The sequence below is a fragment of the Corvus cornix genome, chromosome 4, assembly GCF_000738735.6.
Source record: "Corvus cornix cornix isolate S_Up_H32 chromosome 4, ASM73873v5, whole genome shotgun sequence".
Taxonomy (NCBI): domain Eukaryota; kingdom Metazoa; phylum Chordata; class Aves; order Passeriformes; family Corvidae; genus Corvus; species Corvus cornix.
Genome location: NC_046334.1, coordinates 54,548,245 through 54,575,246, shown reverse-complemented (window position 1 = coordinate 54,575,246; position 27,002 = coordinate 54,548,245). Strand labels below are relative to the sequence as shown.

At 40.4% G+C, this 27,002-nt stretch overlaps 1 protein-coding gene and 1 long non-coding RNA gene across 3 annotated transcripts; one reads left to right on the top strand and one right to left on the bottom strand.

Moving 5' to 3' along the window:
• Positions 1-6,662: 6,662 nt before the first annotated feature.
• LOC109144877 lies at positions 6,663-14,178 on the top strand. The gene is made up of 5 exons (XR_002045914.2): positions 6,663-7,466; positions 8,418-8,531; positions 9,404-9,517; positions 10,534-10,616; positions 13,502-14,178. It is a non-coding gene; the product is annotated as an uncharacterized LOC109144877 (long non-coding RNA).
• On the bottom strand, positions 11,126-26,055 carry CCKAR (cholecystokinin A receptor). Of its 2 annotated transcripts, none has more exons than XM_019286942.3 (5): positions 17,962-26,055; positions 16,963-17,214; positions 14,610-14,871; positions 12,867-12,994; positions 11,126-12,292 (listed from the first exon to the last, which is right to left on the bottom strand). In XM_019286942.3, exons 1-5 carry the CDS (start codon positions 18,083-18,085, stop codon positions 11,724-11,726), a joined length of 1,335 nt encoding a protein of 444 aa, XP_019142487.1. In that variant the 5' UTR covers positions 18,086-26,055; the 3' UTR covers positions 11,126-11,723. The 2 variants fall into 2 exon arrangements, with proteins under 2 accessions (XP_019142487.1, XP_010400127.1); XM_010401825.4 differs by having other exon boundaries at positions 11,126-12,250; positions 17,962-26,053.
• Between the last annotated feature and the right edge of the window lie 947 nt (positions 26,056-27,002).

The following is a 27,002-nucleotide window of genomic DNA, read 5'->3' as shown; positions in this document are numbered from 1 at the left end:
GTAGACAACTAACACAACATTCTCAATAAGGGAGGAGTTTGGTTCATTTTTGTTCCACGTGAAAATGTCTTGTGGCTGTGCTGCGGAGATTACTCACCAGTTACTACAAATTTCAGAAGAGAGATGCAAGAAAATTAAACTATTTTTGAGGGACCTGATGTGGATTAATCTTTCTTTGGGCTTGTGTATCTGCCTTGACAGTCCTGCTGCTGCTCCATGCTGCTCCTTACAGCATTCCAGGGCTTAAGGAGCTGTCTGGGTTTTGGACTGTGCTTGATGTGGTGACCTCAGGTGTAAGACTGATGTTTTGTCATCTTCCCAGTTTCACACATTCAGAAAGCTTTGGACTTCCAAATCAATTTTTTGGTAAACAGTTTTACCTTGGAGATTTAATAGACATGCAAATCAAATTATGGTCTGAAAAAGTGGTTTATTATTCATTTAATTTAGAAATAATGTTGATAAGGAAAATGCCGTATTTTGGGAGGATAAATGCAATTGGTGAGTGTTTAGACTTTAAAATACAGCTCCACATTTGACCAAGTGGTTCATTTTTCAGGTTAATAACAATTTTGTGCTATTTATTCAAACAAAAAAACCCCATAATCTGGTTTTTATTGTTGTTCTATATTTCTGCCTTCAGATATCTTGGCTCTTTAGCTGTCATGAGCCAAGTGCATTTCATCCTAAAACTTACGATCTGGGTGTCTTTATATCCTGGACATCTTACAAATCCAGAGCTTGAAATAATAAATTTTTATAAAATTCTACTTTTGCACAACTTTTTACTGCCACCTTACAGGTAAACTTGCAGAAAATAGATACTGGCTACCATGATAAATGTGTTAAATTAGAAAACAAAGAATTCCATCTCCTCACTGGATTTTAGGATGGTGAAACAATAAGCTAGGCTTACTACCTACATGGGGCTGTCTTCACATCAGGGAGAAAATTGAACTATGTCATGCAGTCATAGCTTTTAAAAATGATACGTAGATCTCTGTTTGCAGCCTGTTTCTTCAGCCACCTTGAGAGATACTGGTATGAAATACAGTAGTTTTGCTATTCATCTGCTGGAATCTGAAAAACCTTAATTAATCGGTTGCACATCATATTACAATCTAACTGCTTTCTCTCACCTTCTTGCATTTACTGGTTTCAACAAGTAAATTCTTGCAGCTGGTCATATTAGAGTGAATACTAACAATGTTGATAGTTACCTTGTTTTTCAATTTATTCAGTATATGTGACTATGAAAACTTTCCAATTCTATAGACATATATAGAGGGAGAGAGTGAGTCATACAGGACAAGAGGACAGGCCGTTTGTTAAAAAAACACACGTGAAACCTCTCTACTGAGTACCAGATGTTGCCTTGCTGGCCAGAACTTAAGAATCATTTTGTTCCAAAACCTAGTGATGTAAAATGGGTAAAGTTAAATAACAGATGAATGATAATTGCAATTCAATGTACTGCTGGACTCTACCAGAACTGAGTTAAAAATTATTATTCTCTAGCAATTCATTGTCATTGGTAAATGGTCAAGGACTCAGATTTAAATATCAAATCATATACAAGATATCTACTAAAACAACTCAGGCATGTGCCCCATCCAAGTTGAAATCATCTTGAATTTACCTAATCTTAACCAATTTGATGTGTTTTGTCAGAGGGAGCAAGTCTAAAAATTTTTTTAAAAAAGGGGGGGAAAGGGGAAAGAAAAAGGTTTGGTCAAGATACTTACTTTAAATGCAAAGTTGGGGTGCATCTCATTAAAATAATACTTCTCTAAAGATTTATGTTTTCCTTGTTTTTGCAATAAAGAATAGTTTATAGGCATTGATAAAACACCAGACCAGAGAGGCTCTAAAGTCTGTCTTCCATCTAACCATTTAGTGAGTCCATCTTGCCTGGAATGGAGCAAACTGAGCTTTAAATCCCTTTCCTGAGGCAGAAAGAACTAAAACCTGATTCTCTCTCACCTTAAATCAGAATTTCTCTCTTGGGTGATAGGATCTTTCTTCCTGCCAAAAAAGATTAAATCTGACTGGCTTATCTCCATCAAAAAATTTTCTCTTGGGTAGTTTAATGAGAAAGCTCCTGAAGAACTCTCACTTCACCTAATTTCCCAGCTGGAGTTAAACTGTAAATTCTTCAAGGAGTGAATTACATTCCTGAGATGGAGAAATAAGAATTATTTGATGTGCACAAATGAAAAGTCATGTTAACTGAGGATGCTGAAGAACTGTTGCCTTCAGCACTTTCAGATCCTCAGTAAGGATCTGGATGTGGCAGACCTTCAGCAAAAATGCAAGGGATAAGAGTGGATTTGTGTATAAGGGAAACTGGGGACTACTGGGCTTCAAGCTGTAGCTGCTGCCCAGAAAACCTCTGCTCTGGCAATTGTGGGATGAGGAATATGCCAGTTGTGTGCTGGTTTCTACTTGCTAAGACACCTAAGTAAGTCAGTCTGGTAATCAGCTGAGCTGTTGAAGGGAGAGGTGCAGGAATCTCAGCTTAGAGGCAGAGCTAAAAGTTCATTAGAAAAGTGAAAGAACTGTTCCCCTGTAAATTATACAAACCCTCCACTGCCTTACTACTGCACTAAACCTATCCTGCCTGCTTGAAATGACATGAAAAATAATGATAAATGAGGCCTGAACTTTGACTGGTCCAATGGACTCTCAGCTTCTGTGGCCTTCCAAGCCCCACCCTCACCATAGATGGATGTTTGTGGTCAGAATTAAGTCCTGATGGACACACCCAGAGTAGGATTCTGGGTAGATGTATTTGTTACTAGTGTGGACAAACACTTGAAAAAAAATACACAGTTTCTTCCTGGATACTCAGAGAAAAAGGGAGTTGCCCTTTATGGATGTAGTAGTTTACGCTTGCAACAGAACCTGCAGATGTAAGCCCAAGATCATTTGCAGAGCTGCTGTTTGGGAACAAACGGCGTTAGATGGGACTGACCTGGACTTGGAGTAGAACGACCTAATAAATGTATACAAGGTTTCCATGCCATCAGCAGCACCTCAGGTACCGTGCGCCTTTATTTACACATTTCTTGCAGGATCGAGCTATTCCTTTCTGAACATTTCTGCTGCCGGTATAAACTACCTCATCCACTAACCCTCGCCAAAAGACTTTACATGTCTGCATTTTAGACCAATTTCCTCTCCAACACAGATGCAATCTATGTAATCAGTGGCCTCCTACTTCACCAGGTGCTAAAAATTTTGATCTCCTCTTGCCTTGCTGCCCAAACCTTCACCCTCCTTAATGATACACATGTATGTGCTGTCACTCCTTCCTTAGAATGTGTTGTAGAGAGTGAAATCCAGAAAATATATCTGTGTCTCCCCTTATTTTCAGCGTCCCCTGTGGGCTGCTTCTAACCAGGAATTAGTTGTCATATCTCACTTCACTCCCCAGAAAGAGCTGAAGGGCCCAAATGCAAGAAACCAAAATGTGCAAGCTGGTCCAGCAATTGTGAACGGTAATTAGTCAGAGCAGGCATGGAAATCCTGAAATATTAACAAAATTAACCTTTTAAATTTGATGAAGTTGAACACAATGCATCAGGAGAAGCAATCAAAAATTGCTTTAGTTTCCTGGATACTAAAAAACAGTAATATTGTTGGTGACCTGTGTGTGAGATACTCCCCAAGGAAAAGGGGAATTGCTGGAATTAGAGATCAGTCATAGGAGGTGAAAGAGGAAGATTCATGTTAAAGCTATGAAACCAAGTAGAGGGACCTCAAGCCAGATGTGAAATTCTGCAGTATTAAAAAAGGGGGGGGGGGGGGGGGGGGAAGTGGATGTAAATTTACCTGATGGTGTAACTAAAAAGCAGGTGTTCCCAAGTGTCCCTCCTTCAAAGCCCTCCCGCCTGCTACCTGCGATAACCGATCACACAGGTGGAGAGACTCTCACAAACACAGCAAAGTGCTCAAAAGCACTTGCACAAATAATGTTCCTCCAGAGAGGACCAAGGACAAATGTAAGTAAATAACAATTCTTGGCACACATGTAGAGCCTGAAGTTGCACAGATGGCTACATTTGAGCCCACAGGCTCATGGAAATAATATCAAAGTTCTTTGGTTTGTTTTATGTGTTAGTAGATTAGAAAACATTATTCAAACTACATTTGGAGGAAGCAGAGACACAACATGAATCAGTTATAAAATTGCATTTTGGTAAGGTTATATTAATTTAGAAATGTTATTCCTGGTAGAGTTAGGAGAATAATTGAACCCTCAAGGCACTGTAGCCTAAGCAGACACGTAAGTTTGAAAATTATTATCTAGCGAAGCCAGGTGGTAGCACTGAGATGCACAGCAGGCTGCTGCTGTCAGTCCTCAAAATGAGGACACAGGAGTTCTGTGGTGAAAAAGAGCTTTAGAAAAGTGAGCTGGAAGTGGGGCAGGAGAGGCAATACCTGTTTCCTTCTAGCAGAGAGTACTTTTTAACTTCATTTACAGGATGCTAGTGAAGAGTAGCCTGTTTCAGTTACTGGTAGCTGAATTAAATGCAAGCACCACAGTTTGGGGAGGGGTTTGGTTGTGGGATTTTTCGGTTGCTTTTTAAAGTAATCCCTTGCTTCATTAGGTAGTTGTTTTTCTACTTACCTGACTGCAACTAGTTTTTATGGTGTATGAAGCCTTTGTCACTCCTGCTCTGTCTGATGGAGCATCATGTCCCTGGAGGCTGCCTCCCACCATGGCAGTGGTAGCAGAGGTGAGCTCTGTGTTGGCTGGTGGACAAGAAGTGGAGGAGCAGCTCTCAGCAGCTCCCACAGATGCACAGGGTGCTGGGCACTGGGCTTTGGGACAGAGGAACACAGGCTGTGTTCTCTCAGCCCGTCAGCTGGACTAGAGCACAATGATACCTTGGCAGTGCAGTTTGGACTCCTCAGGTGAGAGGTGCCCAGCTTGTGCTGCTGCCAGCAGGTCTGTGTGCTGCAGCTTCTCCGTGGTCCAGGAGCTCTTCTCCATCTGGCTCCTGTGCTTGGAGCACGTGGCTGAGACCCTCAGCTCTGCCTGCCTGGTCTGTCCTGCTGACAGAATCCCTTCAGCTGCAAACCCTACACAAGGCCTGGAGAAAAGAAATTCATTCCAGTGTAGTTGTTATCTCTTCAACTCTTCACTTACCACCTTGACTAAAATGAGTGCTTCTCTACCCAGAATGAAGTTTGATTTTCCTTCCATCTTGCTGCCTAGAGAAGCCTTTCTCTGCCTCCTCCCCCACGATGTGCCTCCCTCCCATACAGGGCACATCTGCCTTTTCTTTTACTTTAAAGAGGCCAATCCAAAATTAAAAAGTGTTTGCAATGATCTTCTCTCTCCACAGACCAAGATCGTGTCCTTTCATCCTCACTATGACTTTTTGTCCCCCACCCCTCTACAAGGCCAAAATGTTTCCCGTTCTCCTTCCCTTCCATTCCTGCCCCAGCCCTGTGTTTGGGCCCTGCAGAGCCATGTTTCAGCTGCAAGTGCATCAGATTCAGCTTTGACTTCAATCACCATCTTCCTAAACACTCTTCTACCAGTCTTATTAATCTCTTACAGATCTCACAAAAGCAGTATCAGACAAAGCTGGGCACCTGCAGCTTGCTTGCTCTCCCATTCCATCTCTACACTGCCTCTGTCATTGGAGGCGTCTTAGTCTTGGCCTCAGTGTGTACCAAAGAAAGTCTATCCAGGTTTTATTAAATATTTGACAAATCAGTGCAGTAGAGGAGTCATGCTGGATGTTAATAAACATTTGGGTTTTGTGGAAAACCCTGCCTTTCAATAAACATTATTTGAATTTCCAAAGCTTTTATTTTTCCTGCTTAAAAAAAAAAAAAAAAAAAAAAGAAGGAAATAAATACGAAAGGGAAAAAATGCTTTAAAAATACCAGGGAATATAGAACTATGTCTGACAGGCTTTCCTGGACTGTATTGTTTTGCCTCAGTCAGCTGATAATATTAAAATAGGTTTCCTATTTAATAAACACAAAGGCCCTGAGATATATTTTCTGGATGCTTCCCCTGGATCTGCAATCTCAGTGAAGTAAAGGCTTTGATATTAGCAGAACTTTCTTCTTGTTAAAAATGCACTGTGAGAACCTGTCTGATAGCTTTAGTCTTTTTTGCTTTAGTCACCACTGATTTTTTTGCAACTTGTAACATGAGCACTGACCACATCTGGACAGCAAATGAAAAGCTCTTTGTCTTAAACACACAGCCTCTTCCTAATCCTGTGATAACCTTTGTTGGTCACCACAGGGTGGTCAGAGGTACATTAAATCAGTTGTAGCACCCTGGGAAGCTAGAATGGACATGATGTTGGTTTTCCAAAGAAGCAACAGCTGTGCCCTTGCTGACACCATGAATTTATTTCAGTGCCATAACTGTAGTGGTTTTTCTCCTACTTGCATGTGGCAGGACCATCTTTTGGGATGCCTGCAGAGAAAGCAACTCCAAAGACAGAGTGTCTTGGATGACATTATTATCCTTATATTCCTTTGCAATAACAGCAAGCCAGTCACAGCAACACTGCCAGATGTCCCCATAGGGATATGGGCTGAGATTTGAGCCAGTTTCAGAGCAAGGAGCAGCTCTGGTTGCTTCACACCTATCTTCAGTTTAGCTATGAAATCCTGAAGATCTCAGGTGTTAGAAGGCCCACAGCAGGTTCGTAGGAGTCAATGCAGAGTTCCCAGCTGGTTGGGTAGTTCCCTCTTGGGCATTGTCATCTGTTTAATTGCCCCTGTGGTTTCACCTCTGTGTGTCATTCTTCACTTGGTCAGGAATGAGGCCTCTTAGCAGTTGCTAAATATTCTCAGAACAAGGCCCTGAGCCAATGTCCATTCAATAATAATAAAACAATTTGTCTCTGACAGCAAGCAAAGAGCATGAGTAGCTCCATGTCTTTCCTGTGGATTTAGGCTCTGTATGTGTGACTTTTCTTCATGCCTGTTTTGTAACTCTGGTGTTTGTATGACTTTCAAAGGACATATGCAGTGATTTTTGTCTACTGTTTTAAATCAGACTTTGTATATAAGTTGCATTTCTTCATTCTATCGGGAAATTTTGTTTAATATTTAATAACTGTCAAAGTAGCAGGACATCAATTAAGTGGTGTTTACCCCATAGGGGATGATTCCTACTTGATGTTTACTACCAGCTGATGCTAATGAATATGTTTTGTTCTTGCCTCACCATACAGTGGAACAACTGACATCTCTCTAGCTCAGAATTTTAGCTTTTTGGACACAACTGGGAGTGGAAGCCAAGAAAACTCTTCACTCCATAGTTATCTGTGGAGATGCAGACAAATAGCTCCTAGCAGGGATGAATTGCCATTAGGCAAGCAAAACAGGAGTTTTACAATTCATGAACATTTCCTTTGCATTTTTTTCTTTAGGAGATACCCAAGGCAGCCTAACAAGCATTGCAGAAGGAAAAAATAAAAAAGGTAATGCTAGAAGTAGTTTTTTATACACACTGAGACAGAAATTCTGGCACGTTAAAGGCATGCATTATTATGCTGGATGTAACCCATGAGAAAAGAGCTGGGTGCATGCTGGATGGATTGGGCATAAAAAGCTGAAGCTGTTTAACTGAAATTAATAATGCATACAGAAAAATTGACTGCAAGACTGTGGCCAGAGGGTGAGCAAACTGCTGACTTACATGCACACCTGAGTGAAGTGGTATTTGGTTGGTCCATGTTGTATTTGAAGTGGAAGAGCAAAACATTTTACAAACAAATAAAACCCAACCAAAAGTCTAAACTTTCATTTTATACTCTCTACCACTCTGATGCTGTAGTAAAAAGGCTACAGCCCCTGCTCTCACATAAACCTTTCTCAAAATCAAAACCATTAGGTTTTATCTTTCTATACTTTCCTTTTGAGAATAAGCATCTTTTGCCACTAGAAACCCTCAGTTTAGCTCAACATCTATATCAGTATTGACTGATCCTGAAGTCATCTATTCCATGCCAGAAAAGCATTGTGATGAACCATGGTGGGTGTACTGGGGTTGCACCATCCTTGGGCTCGGAGGCAGGAAGAGCAGGAGGAAATGCAGGAGCAGGTGAGATCATGGACAGGCTCCCCACCTTGCCAAGAAGGGCTTGGTGGTATCGGAAAAGAGGTCATGGCTTATATAAGAGGATGTAAACCTCTAGTGGCTGGAGTTCCAAATCCACATGCAGCTTTCCATTGAGAGCATTAAGGTCCTTTGCCTTGGCAACAGTGAAATACCTTTACTTTGACCCCTCACCAAGTGCTGTATTTAGCAGTATTGTAAGACATCAGTCTTAAAGCATGCCCTAATAATAGAGGCTGCAAGTAATAGTGACAGAAGTATCAAAGGAGGATCTGGGTGCTACTTAACGCTACACTTTTGTTTTCTGAACTAGCACATCCTGCTTGTTCGAGAGCCGGTGCTTGAGAGCCGACGTGTGAAGTCAGACACAGGACTGAAGGCAGTGATTGCAGAGCTGCTGTGTTGTGGGCAGAATACACTGCTTCGAGTAAGAAACCTGCTCCAGGAGTCTGTCAGCTGGAGATGACAGGGGAAATGAAGATGAGAGTGCTTTCTGGGAAAGTAAATCCGGGAAGGAAAATAAACATGTCAAAGAGGAAAAAATCATCTAGCAATTGGTGGTGGTGGGAAAGTAACCTAGAGACTGAGAAGCATGCAGGACAAAAATCAGATGGTGTCATGCAGCTGAAAGAGATAAGACAGAGGGCGGGGGAAAAAAAACCCTGGGAGCTGGGAGAAAGGGAAAGAAGATAAAAACTTCAGAGATTTATGGGCATTATGCACCTGAAATTCATTGGTTTGCCATTTGTCTGCTACATCTGGAAAACAGTTTGCTTTAGGGACTGCTCGTAGTAGTAGGATAGGATTTTTCCCCACAACCACTGTCAACTACTGCTAAAATGAGAAGATTTCATAGGCTCTTTGGTATGTTTATTCCACCCATATTTACTGCTGAAGATACCTTTTCAGCGACATCAGCATCTGAATTAAAGGTACTGGGAGGATGCTATGATTATTTAACAATGAAAGGACAACATCTGAAGCCAGGAATGACTTCTGCAATGCCCAGATCAGGAAAAATGGCATTAAGATGCAGAAAGGCTGAAATTTCCTGTGCTAGGAGACTAAGGCAGAAGACAAAATTACTGGATTGCAATATTACATTTTAAAAGCTTAATTCCTTCTTCTTGCTGGAATTCGGTGTAAGGTTTGTGGCTTTGGGAGTTTAATCAAAAGAAATATTGTGTTGGTATAACAAGAAAATAGGTGCAGAGGGGGCAATGGAGGGGAAGAGTGACGCACACACAGATGAGCCTTGGAGAAATGACACATTTCAACCCTTCTCTGATTGTCTCCCAGCCACCACTCCATCAGGATCTTCTCCTGCCTCCCTCATTTCATCACCTCCAAATTGTGCTCCCTGACAGTTACGAGAGGGGAATCAATCAGAAACTCTGCTCCTTTCAGCCGCAGGTACTGGAGGGCCGCGGGGGGCTGAGATCTGATTAAGGCATTGTTGAAAATAGCTTTTGGCTTTCATCTGAAACCACTATCCTCAGACTCAATCAGTGAGAGCAGGTGAACTGTGCATGTCCTGGTATGTCACTCTTCAGGTACTGGAGAAGCTCCATCTATAAAAAGGAATTTGCTTTTGAAAGTGCACACAGAGCTGGGGCGTGGGCTGTCCTGCAATACAGCACATAGCCAGCAATAGTCACATCCAGTATATTAGTAAAATGTGAGGGGTTTTCTCACTTAAACAACAGTTTTTAAGTTATTATCTATAATAGATCCAGGCTTTCAAAGGGTATAAAATACTTCACAAATATGTTTTCTGCTATCACTGTTCCACATAAATTCCAAAGCAGCTAAGTTTGTTCCTTCAGTTTCAACATTGAAGGGCAGTTTTGTAGAGGATCTCAACCTGTGTCCTTAAGTGAAGTAAAATTTTCATTTTACTGTTATGAATTAAGTCCCATAATTTAATTCATTGCGTATTTGCAAAAGGTCAGATCGATGTCAGTAGTCTCAGCACCGTTCCAGGAGCAGTGCTACTTTATTAACAAGGCAGGCAAAACATTGTTTCTATGGATTGTGCATAAATAGTGTTTAGAATTTTTTTTTTAATTTCCTGTCTGTGGACAAGCTGGATGAAAAAAAAAGTAATAGCCAAAGTTGTGTGCTAAGCTGTTAGGGTAAACCATTTCAGGCAATAACTGAGTGCAGAACATGGATCTGGGTGCTGGAACTCACAGTACATTTCTAATTTAAAATCATTCTGTAAAGAGATCAGATTTTCCTGATTAAAAACCTTGAGAGGGCTTATATTTAATATCCACATCTACATTCCACGCTGTGCTCAAATTTAATCTCGTCTAATAACAAGGGTGTTTAATGATATTGATTCAGCTAGAAGATAGAAACATCTCCAACAGGATATTTTCACAAACTAAAATAAGTGATGTAACTTCTCTATCTGGATTCCACAGAGCAAAGGACAAGACCTGAACACCCACACTCACCTGTGTGCTGCACCGGAAAGAGACTGGATTCCTTGCTCAACAAAGCACTGGTAATTACATCATCCAAAGCTGTTTTTACCTGTGTTGAATCTGTTTACAAGTATGTGTAGTTGGAGAAAATAGCTGCTCCAAAGTTTAGAAAAACTGTTTTCTGACAAAGCCTTTCAGCCTTTGCTCGTTGTATCTGCCCTTTCTGCCATCCTGCATCCGATGGCTTTATTTCCCTGTTGGCATTGCCGTGCCTGGAGTGGCTGTGAACGTATTTGTGAAATGTGCCATGGTGCCATGGGCACCAACCTGCGTCTGCAGTCCTGCATCCTCTGTAAAGCACCTCTTTGCTTTATCCCAAGCATTTATCCCTGTGCTTCCCCAGTGTGGAATTTTCCACATGAGCCTTTGTGGCTCATCTAAGACCCCGCCACTTGCATATGGGGATGCTTTCAGCTGCACAGAAGAAAGCCATTCCTTTGTCCTTGTTCTGTGGGGTTTAAATAAGTGAAAAATACATTAATTTATGTTAATTTATGCTATTGCCTTAGCGAAGAATGCATTCCACCCACAAAGACAACAATATTTATTTTATTTTAAAAAAAGAAATTGTTTTACTTAAAAGCATTCATTTCACATGGACAAGCCCATTCTTGCCACCCCAGAATTGCCGTGAGAGTGACACCAAAATTATCTCAACATGTATTAGCTCAGCTAAAATAATGTGAAAATATACTACAAATATAACAGAAAGATTTTTGCTTATGAGGCATAGCTAGTGAAGACTGCATTACACATATTCATGTTTGAGGATAATCTATTACCATCTTAGAAATTTTAAGAGATACTCAGAACTGCATCTGAAAACTGAGCAAAGCTGTTGATGTAAAGGACACCAATTTTTGCAGTGGAATTTATGACAAATACAGCAACTTCTAAGGCTTTCCATAAAGTCCTTTATCTTCAGAGCACTCTTCCTCCTTTGTACTTTTGAAGGGAAAGTAATGTAACACTCAGACAGTGATAGCATCTATTTCCCATAAAATTCTCACTGTGTTTACTGTCAGCTGAAGTGTTTCATTAACTCCGAACTAAATCATGTTCAGCTGATGCCACAGTCACTTTCCAAGACCAGACAATTCACCACTCATTGCCTCCCCTGGTGCAGCTCAGGGGGGTGCAGATGCAGACATGTGTGTGTAAGAACATTTGGAGAGGGAAGCCCTCGTCGTTTTCCCCTCCTCTTCATCAGCAGCCTCCTCCTGTATTGCGGGGGGCTTTTGCTTGGCACAGCAGGTGAACGTGGCTAGGAAGGCCATGCGGAAACGCTTGTTCATGAAGCAGTAAATGATGGGGTTCACGCAGGCAGAGGTGTAGGACAGCAAGTGGATGAAGGAGATGGGAGCCCCCGAGAGACGCCGGTCTGCGGAAGCCGTGTCGAAGGCGCGCCAGGCATTGACGCTGAAGATGGGAGTCCAGCAAATGAAAAACAAAACCACTATCACCATCAGCATACGGATGACGAGTTTCTTGGCCATTAAGTTGGCAGAAGAGCTGTTGCTTCTCACCCTCTCTATTTTGTTGTGGCTCATAGCAGAGAGCTGTTGCAATGGCATTTTCCTTTTTCTTTTGGTTTTGTTGAGGTAACATCCATCTCCATCCTCGTATTTGGTGCTGCAGAAACTCATTCTTCTTTCTGTACATATAAAGTGCTGTTTAAATAGCTGGCAAAGTATCTCTGAACAGTGAGGGAAATAAAAAATGGAGAATGCAGTCTAAACCTAAACAAACAACATAATTCATAGCTGAGCAACTGCTGCAAAGAAAGCACTGGCCTGCTTCTGAGTCAGTCGTGTTATTCAGCTACTCTGAATCCACTGTCTCCCAATATTTTCACATCTTATCTCTATGATGCAAAAGGTTCAAGAGCGTTGCTTAGTCCAGTATGGACAGAAGACAGTTTCCAAGGTTATATGCTTCTATCCTAATCTGACAATTTTAATTGTGGCATTTATTCACAAAAATGGTCTTCATCCATGGCCAGAAAAAAAATCTTGGTGTTTCTACAATAAACAAATTAGAAATTTAGTGTATTCTGCCCTGAGTCTTTGCAAACAAGCCAGAGGAAAGGCTTATTTGCTAACAGCAGAGTAACTTTAATCAGGAAATGCAGCTGGCAAGTTCATGACATAACTGACCATAATGATCATTTTTGCAAATAGAAAGATTTCCTTTTACTAACCTCAAAATAACTGTTCATAGCTTCAACTGTAACTTTAAAAACTGCATCCCAAACCTAAATGCATTGTTACCTCGTGAAGATTTTCTCTGGCTGGCATCAAATTTTATTCCTCTGTAGAGTTCCAAAGAAATTAGACCATAAGCAACCATCATTATAATCCCAGGAATAAGAAAGAGCGTGAGTAGCAAGAAAGTGTACCTAAGGAATCAAAAGACACACTGAGAATAGGGAATGGCACAAAACCAGAAAAACTCCTTTTCATACAACTGAGAATTGGGGAAGACAGGATTTCAAGCTTTTCTGAATTTTTTTCATGCCAATACAAAGTATCATTTTGACACCTCTGGAAATTTGAAGCTTCCTACTTCTTCTCCTGCTTCCCCCAGAAGGGTACAGGCAGGAACAAGACTATCATGGATGCAAACCATCTTTCATTCCACCTATGCAGCCTAGAGGAGATGGCCACTCCCACAGGGGTTAAAGGCGGCAGAAGCTCTCTCTGCCCCTGAGTAGGACTCCTGCTGTAACCAAACAAGCATCAGATGCCCTGTAGCTTTGGACAATGTAAAAACTGCCCTGCAGAAGCTAAATGAGCAGCTGCTGATTCTCAAAGGGGTCCTTGGTACATTAAAAATGTTTTAATGGTTGGACTCAATGATCTTAGAGGTCTTTTCCAATGTAAATTATTCTATTATTCTGTTTCAGAGAGATTTGACTTCCTGAGGGCCATGGCACATGTGGGCAAAGACAGAACAGCCGCAACCTGGGTTTTCATCCCTGGAGCCATGCAGTGCTCCTGAGGAGGGATCCCAGGACCTCTTTGGTAAAAGAAGCAGCTTTTACTTGGTTTCACATCTGCTACTCTCCTCATCAGCTTCTCTGATTGAGTACAAGCTGGGGAAATAATGATGTTTAAATGCATCCATGAGCCTGTGTCTCTTCTGATCCCTGTGACTTTGGTGCAAACTCAGTAACACACCTGGGAACCTGTAACAAGACCACAGAGAAGAGAATTTTGTCCTGTACCCTTCCTCCTCATGCTGCCAAATACCTGAGACTACTGAAAGCATTAACAGAAAGTTACTCTCTTTGTGGATATACCAAAACGGTGCAGACTTTAATCGTTTTCCCCATTCCAGCTGACCTTCAGTATCAAAAAAAGTCTTACACTTTCTCGGTGCGTCAGTGTTTAGTCAACGTGCAAGGACATCATGTCTAAGTACTACTGCTGTTTGATAGTGCTGCTGTTTACTCTGCCTGGATGTGTAGGACTCGGAGCATGTCTCTCCCTTCTTCTCTCTGCCCCTGTTCTCCATAAGCGACCAAAAGGATTCAGTTCTCAAATAAGACATTTGCAGCCTCATATTCTACTTCTCTGCTGCAAAGAACCTTCAAACAAATTAACAGGCAAGGCAGCACACAGAGGGGCGTTTCTATGTGTCTGCGTTTCTCAAAGATTAATCAAGGATTTATCTGAAAATGTTGAAGTTTATGTGTAAATGAGTGAAAGAAGTACTCCTACTACAAGTGACAGATGCTTTCTGTACAGTGACAGTCGGGGCTTAGCAGACCATCGTGTGAGAATCATTGCTATGTTGGGCAACCTCTCCTATGACCAGGGAAAAGTCATGCAAATGTCGAAATGTAAGCGGCTCAAAACCATGTTGGTGTTTTTTTACATCTTAAATAAGCATGATGGAGTGTAAACATTTGCTGAAGGTTAACACTTCATTTTCCATAGGCTTATTGCTACCACGAAATCCCATTTTCCAGCAGATAATTATGCACTGGCTAACAGCCACTTATGTCTTACCAAGACTGTTGAATGACATCGCTTGGCCAAAGGAGCCGGCACATATTTGCTGTGGTGTTGTTATACTTGGTGAAAGGTACCAGTTTGCTGTAGATTGGATATGGTGACATGATAGTAAAGGAGACACACCAGGTTGCAGCAATCACTCTCAAGGCGTGAGATTTTGTCTGCCAGACCCTGGACTGCAGAGGTTTGCAGATGGCACTGTACCTCTCCAAAGATATGGCAACCAAGTTGAATGTAGAGACACTTACAGACACACCTACATATATAAAATTAAGGAAAAGGTTATTCTCTTGTTTTAAAGGTTATGTTATGTTCAAATGGTCTTGCTAGCCTTCTGTATGCATACAAAAATTTGAAAAAATAGCAAACTATTTATAAGCAAAAATATTTATAAACACCATACTGTTTAAGCCAGTGAAGAATGTGTGGGCAGTGGGTCTGGGTCTCCAGACTTCTCCAGACTGATATTCCTGCTCTGTGCTTCTCTTACTCCAAAAGTCCAAGAAAAATACACACTTTGTCAAACCATACAATTCTGGTAACAGGGAAAGAAGACAATTTTACTCCTAACTATTCTCTTTGCTACTGTGGTTTATTTACTCCACTAATTCCACTGAAATTCAAACAAAGCATTTGAAATCAGTTAATTACTCTCTTAAAACAGATGTTCACAGTTCCTTTTCTACTGTTTTAATTTTTTTGAGTGTACTGCTTGACTCGTGATCTGATTTTCTCATTCAAGCGAATTAAATCTATTACAACTTTTTAATTAGATGTTAATGGAGATACAAACAAGGAGAAATTAAGTCATGATGCAGAATCTTTGTCCTTCAAGTATCCTTAATTTCTTCTGTTTGTATTTTATAAAATACAATGCGGTGGTCTGTGCTTCTGTCATTGAGGTGCCCCAGTTCATCACTGTAAAATTATAGATATTTCTTCTTAACTTTGCCACAAATTTTTCTTTCAGTGAATGATTATTTGTCTTTGTGAATGTGGGTCAAACTATCAAATGCCAATATTGTTACAGTTTGCTTTACAGAAATCATCTGTAATTTAAAATCTGTCTTTCTACATCTTAAAATGAAAAATTGAGCATAGTTGATGCAATGGTTGTCAGTGTCTGTCAGATGAAGCCTCTGTTACCTGAACCTTTAGTGAGAAATCTCTACATTCTGACTCTTAAAATAAAACAGCTTCATAATGAGGAACTTTACGTTTGGTCTATTTCACTGGATTTTTTAATAAAGTAATTTACACTGTGTGCAATAAGAGGAAGATGACAATGCTTCAGTAATGCTTTATGGTATTTTTGCCAGCAATTCATTATAATTGTTTAAACATGGCCTTTAGTTTTATTGGTTTTATCTACAAAAAGGTGTTGATTTCCCATTCGCACACTTTAGGTGTGTACTTTCACATTACATCAAAGTTCTCAAGGGCATGGGTTGAAAGGGGACCTGAATTTTCTGTAACTAACTAAGGGTCTCCTAAAGAGGCAAAAACTTTACATAATGTTTTCATTTCTTCTTTTCCTTTTTCTCTTCTCTTTTTCTCTTTTTCTTTCTCTTTTTCTCTTTTCTTTTTCTCTTTTTCTTTCTCTTTTTCTCTTTTTTTGTTTGGTTTGTTTGGTTTTGTTTGGCTGGTTTTTTTTTTGTTGTTAAGAAACAAGCAAATGCAGAGGAAATATTCAAAGTGAGACAAAAATCACTTACACACACATCCACAACCTGGGCATTTTGAAACTCCTAGCTCCTGGCTCCACAACCAAAAAGAGTATGGCAAGGCATACAAAAGTGATGCTTCTTAAAGTCAGGCTCTAAAACCTGTATCTGTGTTTTATGGTCTCCTGATGAGCTCTGATCACACCTGGTCTGTCCGCAGAGAATACTTGCTCCAACTTCCCAGCTCTGCAAATTACACCTACTTTGGCCTATTTCTTTTTTATGTATCACTGCTGCCAAAAATCTGTGGGCAAAACCTGCCTTTAGTGAGGGTGTACAAGCCCATCAGTTCTGGTGGACGATCTGAACGCTGATAACCATCTTGTCAGTGATGGGTAAGCAAGTGCCTGTGCTGGGTTCCTCCTTAAAGTCTGATCGTGCAACATCTTCGCATCCAGCAAAACACTTTTGTGTGTCATTAAAGTTAAGCGTGCGCCTCTGTGTTTGCTGGATCAGACCAAGGACACCAGAACCATGACAATTTGCACTACAAAGCTGTTTCTTCATAGTATTGGTAACTTCAATGGTGGATGGAAACAACCAGCTTTTTATAGGTCTTTAAAAACCTTCTCACCTGTCTTATTAGTCAGTCTTCAAAATAGGTATAAACTTCCCAGACTTACCCATGAAATAAGTGGCAGTTTTGCAAACAGCACTTCCAAAAATAAAATCTTTTAGCAGGTTGGGAATGAGGGTGAAGGGCATGCAGAAAAGGCAGAGCATCAGGTCGCTGACTGCCAGTGACAGCAGAAATGTGTTGGTGACTGTTCTCATCCGCTTGTTTCTTATCAGCACCGTAATCACCAGAATGTTCCCCAAAATGCTGAGCAGAAATATCAAACAATACAGCAGAATCCGAATTATCTGATGCAAATCTGAAAATTGTCACAAGAAAAGATCGGTTACATAGTATTCAACTCAGATTAATATTATATATTTCAACCTTTAATCAAAATGTAAAAGCCTTTCTGTATTCAATTTTATGAAGGTTATGTCTTTACACCAATGCAAAATAAGTGGAAGTGCTGCAATTCTTAAACATATTCTGACCTACCTAAATTGCATAGCATTAAACTACAATACAAGCAATACCATGTACATTTGGAGAGTCAAATACAACTTCTTAAAGCATGTGCTTCTCATGCTACTTACTGTGCACCACTTATTCACCATGGGAGATCCTATTTTATGCAAAAGTAAGAGAAGATTAAGCAATCGGAAAATATTTTAATGCATGGATTTTTTTCTCGGCTTCAGAGTGCTGTAATTTCCTATTAAATCACTTTCATACATGGTATCAGATCTGATCACTCCATTGTTATTGAATTGAGTAAAAATCATGTTTCTCCAAGTCCTTAGCAGAGATGTTTACATTTTGTGCCCCAAAGTGCTACTGTTTTAGTTTTCCACTGTATCCAAATTTTGTCCTAGTTGAATTTTGAACTTGGAAAACCAGCACATACTAATTTTTTTGCTGCCTGTTTCTCATACTAACTTAAAAGCAAGCAGTTGATTTTGCACTCTCTCAGAGAAAATGTTTTGCACAGCTCTTTCTTTCTATAGTATCTCTACATCCACCTAGAACTAAAACTGCCTGAAAAAAATCAATTTTCCATACATACCTTTAGAAGGATAAGGTGCATCATCCACACAGAAAAAAGTGTCATTTTCCAAGATGATATCGCAGAGGAAATCAGTAATATTGGTACCATTCCCAAGGAAGCTACTAGCATCAACTATTTCCATTCTTCAGTACCCACAGGTTAGCTTTGATGAAGAAGAAGGTGGGTTTGTAACTATCTGCCCATGCTTTCAGTAAACAAATGAACGTTTCTGAATGAAGTCTGCAGAAGAAATACAAGAGAGGCAGCTGTGCAAGGAAGCTGTTCTGACTCTCCCACAGGAGTACCCAGCACACAGAGTCCTGTTCTGGCTGCACAAGATTTTTTCCAGGGGCACGCACAGCAATTCAGAAAAGCAAAGCATGTGTGCACATACACACTCACAAGTATGTGCACACACACACGCACACACATATCCCCTCCGGTACTTTTGAGATCCACCCTCCTCTGCTACAGCACTACTGTTGGGATTATAAACAGGCTTGGAAAAGATTACAGCATTAACCCCTTGTGAGATTGCTTCTATTCATGTCTCTGCAACATTTCTCAGAGTCAGCCCGTTATGTCACAGCCTGTAAATGAGACCCAGCGAGTGATGAGAGTGATAAATCTGTCTCTCAACTAACAACATTTAAAATGGTAAGAGTCACTTAATAAAAGGGCAGAGAAGAGAAAAACATAGTGAAGATTTTGCATTCCTTACATGGAAATGATTCTTGTCTTCGTATTTTTCAGAGTAAACTGAAGATAAGGTAGACTCAGAAAAATAAAAGCAGCTACATTTATCTCATTTGGTGGAGTGTTAGTTTCATAGGAAAGTGCTGTACATGCCTGATCCAAACTCCAGCAAGTTAACAGAAAATTTCACTGATTTCACATAGTGGATCAAACCTTATGAAAGTAAATTGGAATTGTCAGTTAATACAAGCAAAAGCTTATACATTTCCTCTGTGCAAGAATTTTTATATGACTTGAATACAAACTTGATAAAACTGATAAACTGTGGCATATTAGTTACACACCAGTGGAAAACACAAAGATCTCAATGGTTTAAAAGTCCTGCTTTTTTAATACATAAACATCATCCTCACTGGAGTTTTCACAAAGTCATGGGCTTTTATTTCCCAGTATATAGCTTGTTTATAGCCAGAAATGCAAATTAATATTAGAAATTAATTTCTACTATAACTGAATGAAAAATTAATTTCACATTTAAAATCCCTTTTACTTAAAAGCAGAGCAGTAACAGGTTCTTTATAAGAGGTCCTGACCCCCAAAGCTGATATACACAGACTGGAAAGCCTGGATTTCTTTTCCAGTCTTGCCAGCTTTGCTTTATAGTATGAGTAACGGGAATAGGAAGGTAGGCATGTAGATCGAAAAGTTACATTGGAAGTTCTAATTTCTCAATTATCCTTTGTACCTCTGGGAGTCCTGCATGCAGCTAGCCATCAGTGGTCCATACCACTGCACAGTCCCACTGACCACCTTGCTGTCAGGGTGTGAGAGGCTGGCCAGGGCTGCAGGACAGTATGACTAACACTGTAAAGCCAGTGCAGGTCTCGTATCGGTTTCAAACATATGCGGGACAGGGTGAAGGACCAGCTTCCCCAGGACAGCAGGAGCTCCTCACTGAGCCCCAGCCCAAGGGATGGGCCCACTTCAGTGTCAAGAAATGCCTGCTAAGCACATGCAAGATGGATGAAGCCAACGAGGCCAGCAGCCATGGCCAGAGGCTCCATGGAGTTGGCAAAAAGGCAAACTGAACCAACCTGCACTGGACACAGCTCTCTTTTGTGCTCTCTGCAGACAGCAAAGGAGCTGAGAACACAGTGGTAGGAGGCAGCACATGCAGCACAGGCTTGAGGAGTTGAGGGGTAAGTAACTAACTCCAGAAGGTACTAATTTCCACCAAAAGCAAGTGCAGAATGCATGAGGGAATGATATCCCATGCAAATCCCAACAACTGTGGAGCTACTGTTTAAAACAAACAAGATCACCGTGTGCGCATGCTCAGGACTCTGAATTTGTAAGGCGCAAATTTTCTTTTTGCAAATTCCTCTACAAATTTGTCCAGACCATGCAACCAAAGATTTTTATCTGTTATTAGAGTCCTCACCAGTTTTCCTTCTCTGAATGCCAGGCTTACAGACTGGCTTACCGAGGGTTTAGTCCCCCTGGAGTCCTTTTTAAACACTGGCATCACATTTACACAATTTTTTTTCCCTGGCAACAGCATAGTTCTAAACAATAGATTGCACATCATGGTTAATAATTTTACTATTTCCTTTAGAAGTTCTGGATGAATACCATCTGGTCCTGGGCTGAGCTCGATTCAGCATCTGCTGGTTAAATTGCCAGAGTAAATGAGGAAGAATTTGCTATGAACTCTTGACTCCCCTTTTGGAGTGGATTTCTGTATGAAACATATCAAGATCAAAGAGTTTTATTTTCCAGGCTTTTATTTTGCATAGATTTACTCAAATGTACAGCCAATAGTCCTCATGTTTGGACACTTCTGAGTTGCCTTTATAATATCATTTCTCTACACTACATTTAGCTAACTGCATGACAGATCACTCTCCATACAGATCAGTATCACCTCATTGTCTCCCTGCAAGTTTCAGGAGAGGAAAAAAAGGAGGTTTTAATGAAATGCTTGCTCATTGCAGACTTAATTTTATAATTTAGGAGAAACAAAAACCTGGGTGTCTGTCCCATTTGAACTTAATCATGCATTATTAGGGATGTTGAAAGTTTTAGACAAGAACTTCCCTTGAGCTGGCAGCTTTATTAGCAACAGTGATTTATTAATAAAATTATTTTTTTATTAAGAAATACCTTAGGTACCTTAATATGACTGTGTAGGTAGTTTGGACAAAAGTGTACAAAAATACTTTTCCCTATATTTGAAGGAGGCTTGCTAATCCATGATAACAAAAGAATCTGCCTTTTTTTTTCCTTTTAATTCTAGTCTTTATCTTATTCTCCCCTGTAATGTCATATACCAAACTCACTGCCTTTGCAGCCAAAACAGTTGCTGTGCTCTGTAATTTCCTGCCATGTGTATCTTTTCTCATCCAAAACTAAACCACGTCAATTTAGTTACCTCATTCTTTTTTCCTGAAGAATAATGTGCTCCGTTTTTTCATTAATTTGACAAAGATCTTTACTTAATTTAAATAGAAAGTCCACTTGTAAAATGATGAATTTGGAAAAACATATCTTTATCTGGTGTCAAACTTACTAACAGTTTTAGGTTTGCTCCCATATATTTTTTGTCCTGAAAAATGAAATAAAATAAACTAGTTAGAAAAAATATATATGGAAAGTCACGGTCTACTTCTGTTCTCACTTGCCAGGTTTATGCTGGCATTAGGTCTCTGATTCAGTGGAGTTACTCTCACAGGCACAAACTACAGGGAGATCAGGACCAGGCCACACTTTTGGAGAACACACAGAATTCTCAGGAACACATTTATCATAAACTTTTCAAGGTGATCTGAGCCTGAGTCCTATCAGTGTCTCACAGTATCTGCATTTAAACAATTTATTTCATACTGATCTGAACTCAATAACATAATAATGAAATTTACTTCAGCACACCTTGTTGTACCATCAGTAATTTCTGAAATACCATTCACCAACCATGGATGGGATCAAAGGCAAACAATTTGCTGCTCCTGCTGCCCCTGCAGTGCTTCTGCAAAGGTCATGTACTATGTGACAAGTTGCTTAATAAATCTCTGGAAGACTCCACAGGTCTTCAATGATGAAATTCTATGTATTTAGGTCATGTTATTATTGAAACACATCTCAAGGTACCTTTAAAATTGTTTGGGCGTGACCACTTTTCATTCTTTTGATGTGCCAACTCATAGTGTTTCAACTTGCATGTTTGCAGTACCATCTACCTGACCTCCCTGTGAGATGCAATACAGCTGGTCCTTACGCCTTCAAGGGCATCCAGGCAGCCTGTCCTACCACCTTCCTCAGAAGAGAGGAAATGAGACCTCCCAGGTGATGGCTGTGAGTTCTGTACAGTGTTCAAGGCTCTCTGATGAACAGGATGAATAAAGCATATTGTCTCTGTAAATTCTCAGGTCCAATTTCATACTCACAGTAAAGTTTCTGTGGGCTTCCAGCGTGAAAGGGATTTCTGCTCCAGAGATTTCTATGCAAATTTGTATACAATTTAGGGAAACTGCTTCAAAGAAATATGTGTAAATCGTTTGTCCAGTGTAACATAAGATCTCATAAAAATCCTTCTGACACCCTGTGACATTACTGAAGTCTGGGATGATTCACTATCTACTCATTCCTCCCAAATGGTTTAGCATGTTGCTACTCATGTCAGCCCTTCTCAGCCTGTCACTGAGCTCAGATGCATCTCCTCGCCCAACACATCTGGTGCTCTAACTGTTAAAAATCGAGGGGAGAAGTTACATTAATGCTCTCTGAACAACTGAGGGTGATCCTTTTTCTTTTTGTGTCTTATCAAATGGAGACATAAGTGCTATAAGGAATGAATACACACCCAATGAAAGACGAACATAGATATTTTTAAAAGATGCTCATTTCTTTTGCAGACTATACATGATGTTGTACAACCCTGTTTTTTTCCTTCACCCTGTGAATATTAATTTGCTAGGAAAAAAACAGTTCAAGATTTAAGCTAGAGATGCAAGAAAATAGCTCTGCATACCCTTATCCTGCAGGTATATTATGTGCTAGAACCCCATGCCAAGTAACCTGCATCAACACATGGCCCAAGAGGTCACTTTTTTTGGATTATATTAACACCATCAAGTGCTGGTACCATTAATGTTCTCCTTTGAGCATATCTTTGCATACTAGACCAGCATCAGTCAAAGTCAAAATCCATCCCATGTTCAAAGGTACTGGTTGTCTGAAACTTTTCTGAGGTACAGTAGCGGCTGTAACAAAGATAAAAGATCAGGGGTTGTCACCAAAAACAACCCCAATAGGTTATAATGTCAGCAACACAATGGTATAACTCTTCTTAACAGTACTCAACTCCTTAACGAAGTTCAAAACTTCAACAGGCTGCTAAATAAACCCCCACCTGTAACATCTGAGAACCATAGTGTTTTATTTTAGGATTCCAGTTGGCCACATAACAAAGTCACAGCTATTTTACCACAAGAGATTTTCATTAGTATGTCTCACAGAGATTTATTAAAGAAGTTAGTTATGTTAACTGCAGCTGCTATGAGTTTCAAGTTAAAGATGGAAAAAACAAAGCGAAGTATTTGGCACAGGCCACTCAGTGGGAAAGTGGAAAAGTTGGGAAAAGCAAGGCAGTCTTTTCAGACTGCTGCTGCCTGATACTCTGCTCTCAAAAGAAGCCATGCTGTCCTCATGACATTAAGATCAAATGGATTTCCATATTTCCACAGAATTAGATAAAGAGATGTTAATTTCGCAAGACCAACTAAGCAATTTAGAGACTGGCTGTGCAATTAGCAGGGAGGAAATAGAGAAGGTCAGCTAATGTATTATTGGATGAATTGGTACCAGCATGTCTGAAGCCAGGGCTTTAATTTAAGATCCCAAAGTTTGTGTGTCTTACTATGTACAGAGAGAAATTACTTTGTGTTCCATGACATCTCATCTAACACCAACATTTTTATAGGGCTATCAGTTTCTGTTGATGATAAAGTCCCGTAAGGTAACATTACTGAAATCTGTTCACTGACATCTGAGTTCCCAAGAGTTATCTAATCCTTGTTTTAAGGGAACCCAAGACATGGGAAGCAAGAGAGGCATCATCTCTATTAGACAAATACTGGAAATTACACTTACATAAAAATAATAAATTTAATTATCAACAGTCATTCTTTAAAAGTTTCCATTTTTTATAGGAAACATAAGCTTCCTATGACCAGTCATCTGATTTGACATAAATTTGCACAAGTCTGCACAAAAAATGGAATATACCACTTTATTCTATTTTGATGGATTCTCTGTTATTCTGTAACTGAAGAGAGCACATAGACTCATTTTAAAGGGTAACTGGCTAAACTTCCCAACAACTGAATTCTAAGTATGAATTTTAGTCATTTGAAACAATTCAAACCATGAAGTGAGGGTAAAGAACAAAAATTTTAGAAGGCATTGAAAAATGTCTCTCCATTAGAAGACCAATCTACCATTACTACTGGTATAACACAGACAGCTACTGCACTCTATAAACCCCTACCAGCAAAGCCCACAATGAAACAACACTCCTTGAAAGTACATAACCAAAGTAGGATTTTGATCTAACAAAAAGAAAAGCAAAAGATGATGTGATGTCCAGAATTTTGCTGGTTTCCCATTGTCGTGATTTTGCATGGAAGGGTACTCAGACAGACAAACGACAGGTTGTCCCCTTCAAATTGTGGGCTTATATAATGAAAGTAAGATTTTAAATTAGGCTCATGGCCTGAGTTTTGTTGTACACAAGTATTTTATTGTTTGACTCTTGTTCTTCTACTGTGACAATCTCCAGACCAGTTTTTTCAGTTAAATGGAACTCTGTCAGCTGGCAGTTTGGACTAATCATTGAACCCAGTAAGATGAGATACAGGGAGACCTTCAGGAGCAAAGACAATTTACCCCAGCTGAAGTTCTCCTCTAGATCTTAATTTCTGGAATGTTTAGCTTTATTTGTAAATTAGCTAAATGCTCTTCACATTTTGGACTTCTTTGATAGGTATAATGCTGTATGTAGAACGTTGTCAGTTATAATTTTCTGAGAAACCGAGGGAGGCAGGTCAAGTCCATAATGACAAAAAATACTCAATTTCTTTTAATTATTGTGCTAAGCTGTCCTGGAAGTATTTGATAGTGATTTCAAAACATTATTAAAATACTGAAACACTGAAAATAATACTTTCCAGAGTTTCAGCACAGATGGGCCGTTAAACGATAGTACTGTTGGCCTTACTTGCCACGCTTTTGTCTATATAATCCTTAAGAAAACATACGTTGAGGAACAATTGCCATAGTCAATTTGGGCAATTTGCTCATGTTTATACAATATTACATTGTGCAGGGAGTTAACGTGACTGAAAGTATCTAAGTTTAAATTAATTTTCATTGTTTAATCTTTGCTTACATTACAAAACTGTTTTGAATCTGCCAAGAAGTCTCAACTCTCAAAAGAAGGGAGAAACAAAAGTCCAAGGACAAACTCTGCTGTGAATTCTCTACACTCACTTTTTGACAGTCAGATTCAGTCAGGCTACTGTGGTGTGCCCGAATATCCAGGGTATATAAATAAAGCATATAAGTCGGATCTCTGGGATGTAATCCTTGTATATAGAAAAGGTACGTGCTACGCTCTTGATTTCACTTTAACAAACATTTGAAAATTTGCAGTAGACTGACTGCAATTAACTGGATATTTTTTTCTAACACTTTTGTGTGTGTGCCTGAAGTCATTATCTCATTATATTTGCCATTATATATTGCATTATATTATATTTTTTATATTATATAGTCATTATATTTGCAATTTCATGCATTCTGGTTTGGCCCTTTCCAGCACCACCTGCACTGGTGCTAAGTGTGCTTTGTACAGAAAAAGCAGTGCAGAACACAGAGTCACAGATCATACACGAATTGTGGCTACTGTGTCCCTTCTTGGATACCTCATCTCTTCACAATGTTCTTCTTTTATTCTAACACATTCATCTTGCAATCCTACAATGTGGGAAAAGGGAATGAATTGAAGTAGGAAAGGTATTTCTGATGAGATAATTACAAAAGAGCAGTAACAGTTAGAGTTTTGTTTTTACAAGCTTTGCTGACTGAAGTTCCTGAAGCAAGTAAAGGGTTTTTAAAATATTCTAAGCAATATGCTAGTGAAATGCTCCCAGATTCTACTGTAACCCACTCTGGTTTTAAACCCAGTGGTATTGGAAGTATAATCCTGCTCAAACCCTAATCTAACAGTGATCTTATCTCTTTAATTCCAATTTATATTTCATTTAGAAAGTCAGAATTATCAGCTGCAATTTTATTCTTTGTAAGACAGACCTCCCCAAAATCTTCACTTAATCCTCAATGAATGCTAATGAAAGCTATCAGGAGCCAAAAAGGAATGTTCTGGTAAAAAAAAAAAAAAAGGTAACACGCTATTTCATTAGCTGTTAAACTGAGCCATTTCATACCAGAATATCTTTTTCACAAGACCTTATAAGGAGAAAGCTGGAAATTTAAAATTGGATCATGTCGGAAATATTCAAATAAATTCTAAAAAATGAGATCATGATGCAAATTGGTAAATAAATTTTCATTTTCTGTTTCTAGAGGAGTAGATGGCAGGTGTAAGGAGCCAATTTAGTTTGAATTCAGACATTTTAGTTTGCCTAAGCTCTGGTTGTCAGGGCTGTCAGAGGCACGTGGGGGAGGGAGCGTACGCCTGCCGCTGGCAGGGGCAGCCAGGAGCGGGGGAAGCCTCGTCTCTGCGGAGCCCTCGCCTGGCAACACCCCCAGGAGGCAGCGGGAGACACTGCGGAGGGGCTGCTCCGATCAGGGCGCGAAGAGGCCTCCACCAATGGACGGCACAGCAAAGTTGGACGGGGACAATGGTTCCCTGTCCTCGGGCAGACTTTGGGAGGGGCCAGGGGCCTCTAAAACCCAACTGCAGCAAGGCTCGCTGCTGCTCGCTGGGGCTCGCTCCCTCCTTTGCCCTGGCCCCAGCCTGCCTTCTGGCTCTCCTGCCCTCGCTGGTTCGCCCTCACACCTGTCCAGCCTTCCTGTGCCCCTGACCACTTTGCCCCGCATGCTTGCCTGGGCTGCCTGCTTCCTTCCCTGCCGCCCCGATCCAGGCGGTCGCCGCGACCCTGTCCAGGGTCCTGCTCCTCCCGTCCGAGCGCCCTCTCAGCGCGTGTCCGCTGCCGTCGCCGCGGGAGCCGCGCCCCGCCGGGAGCCGCGCAGGCTCGGTCAGAGCCACGGGCGGCCACAGGCAGGCAGCGAGCTCACCTGGGTGTCCGGGGGGGCCGCCTGGACACCGACAGCACTGCCCTGCC

What these genes read in the sequence shown, in the direction of transcription:
- CCKAR (XM_019286942.3), bottom strand. Translation starts at nt 18,085, where the DNA reads ATGGAAATAGTTGATGCTAGTAGCTTCCTTGGGAATGGTACCAATATT. An exon ending in GATGTCATTCAACAGTCTTG is followed by an intron (nt 12,995 to 14,609) that starts GTAAGACATAAG and finishes TTGATTCCTTAG; the next exon opens with GTACACTTTCTTGCTACTCA. An exon ending in CCAGAGAAAATCTTCACGAG is followed by an intron (nt 12,293 to 12,866) that starts GTAACAATGCAT and finishes CTCACTGTTCAG; the next exon opens with AGATACTTTGCCAGCTATTT.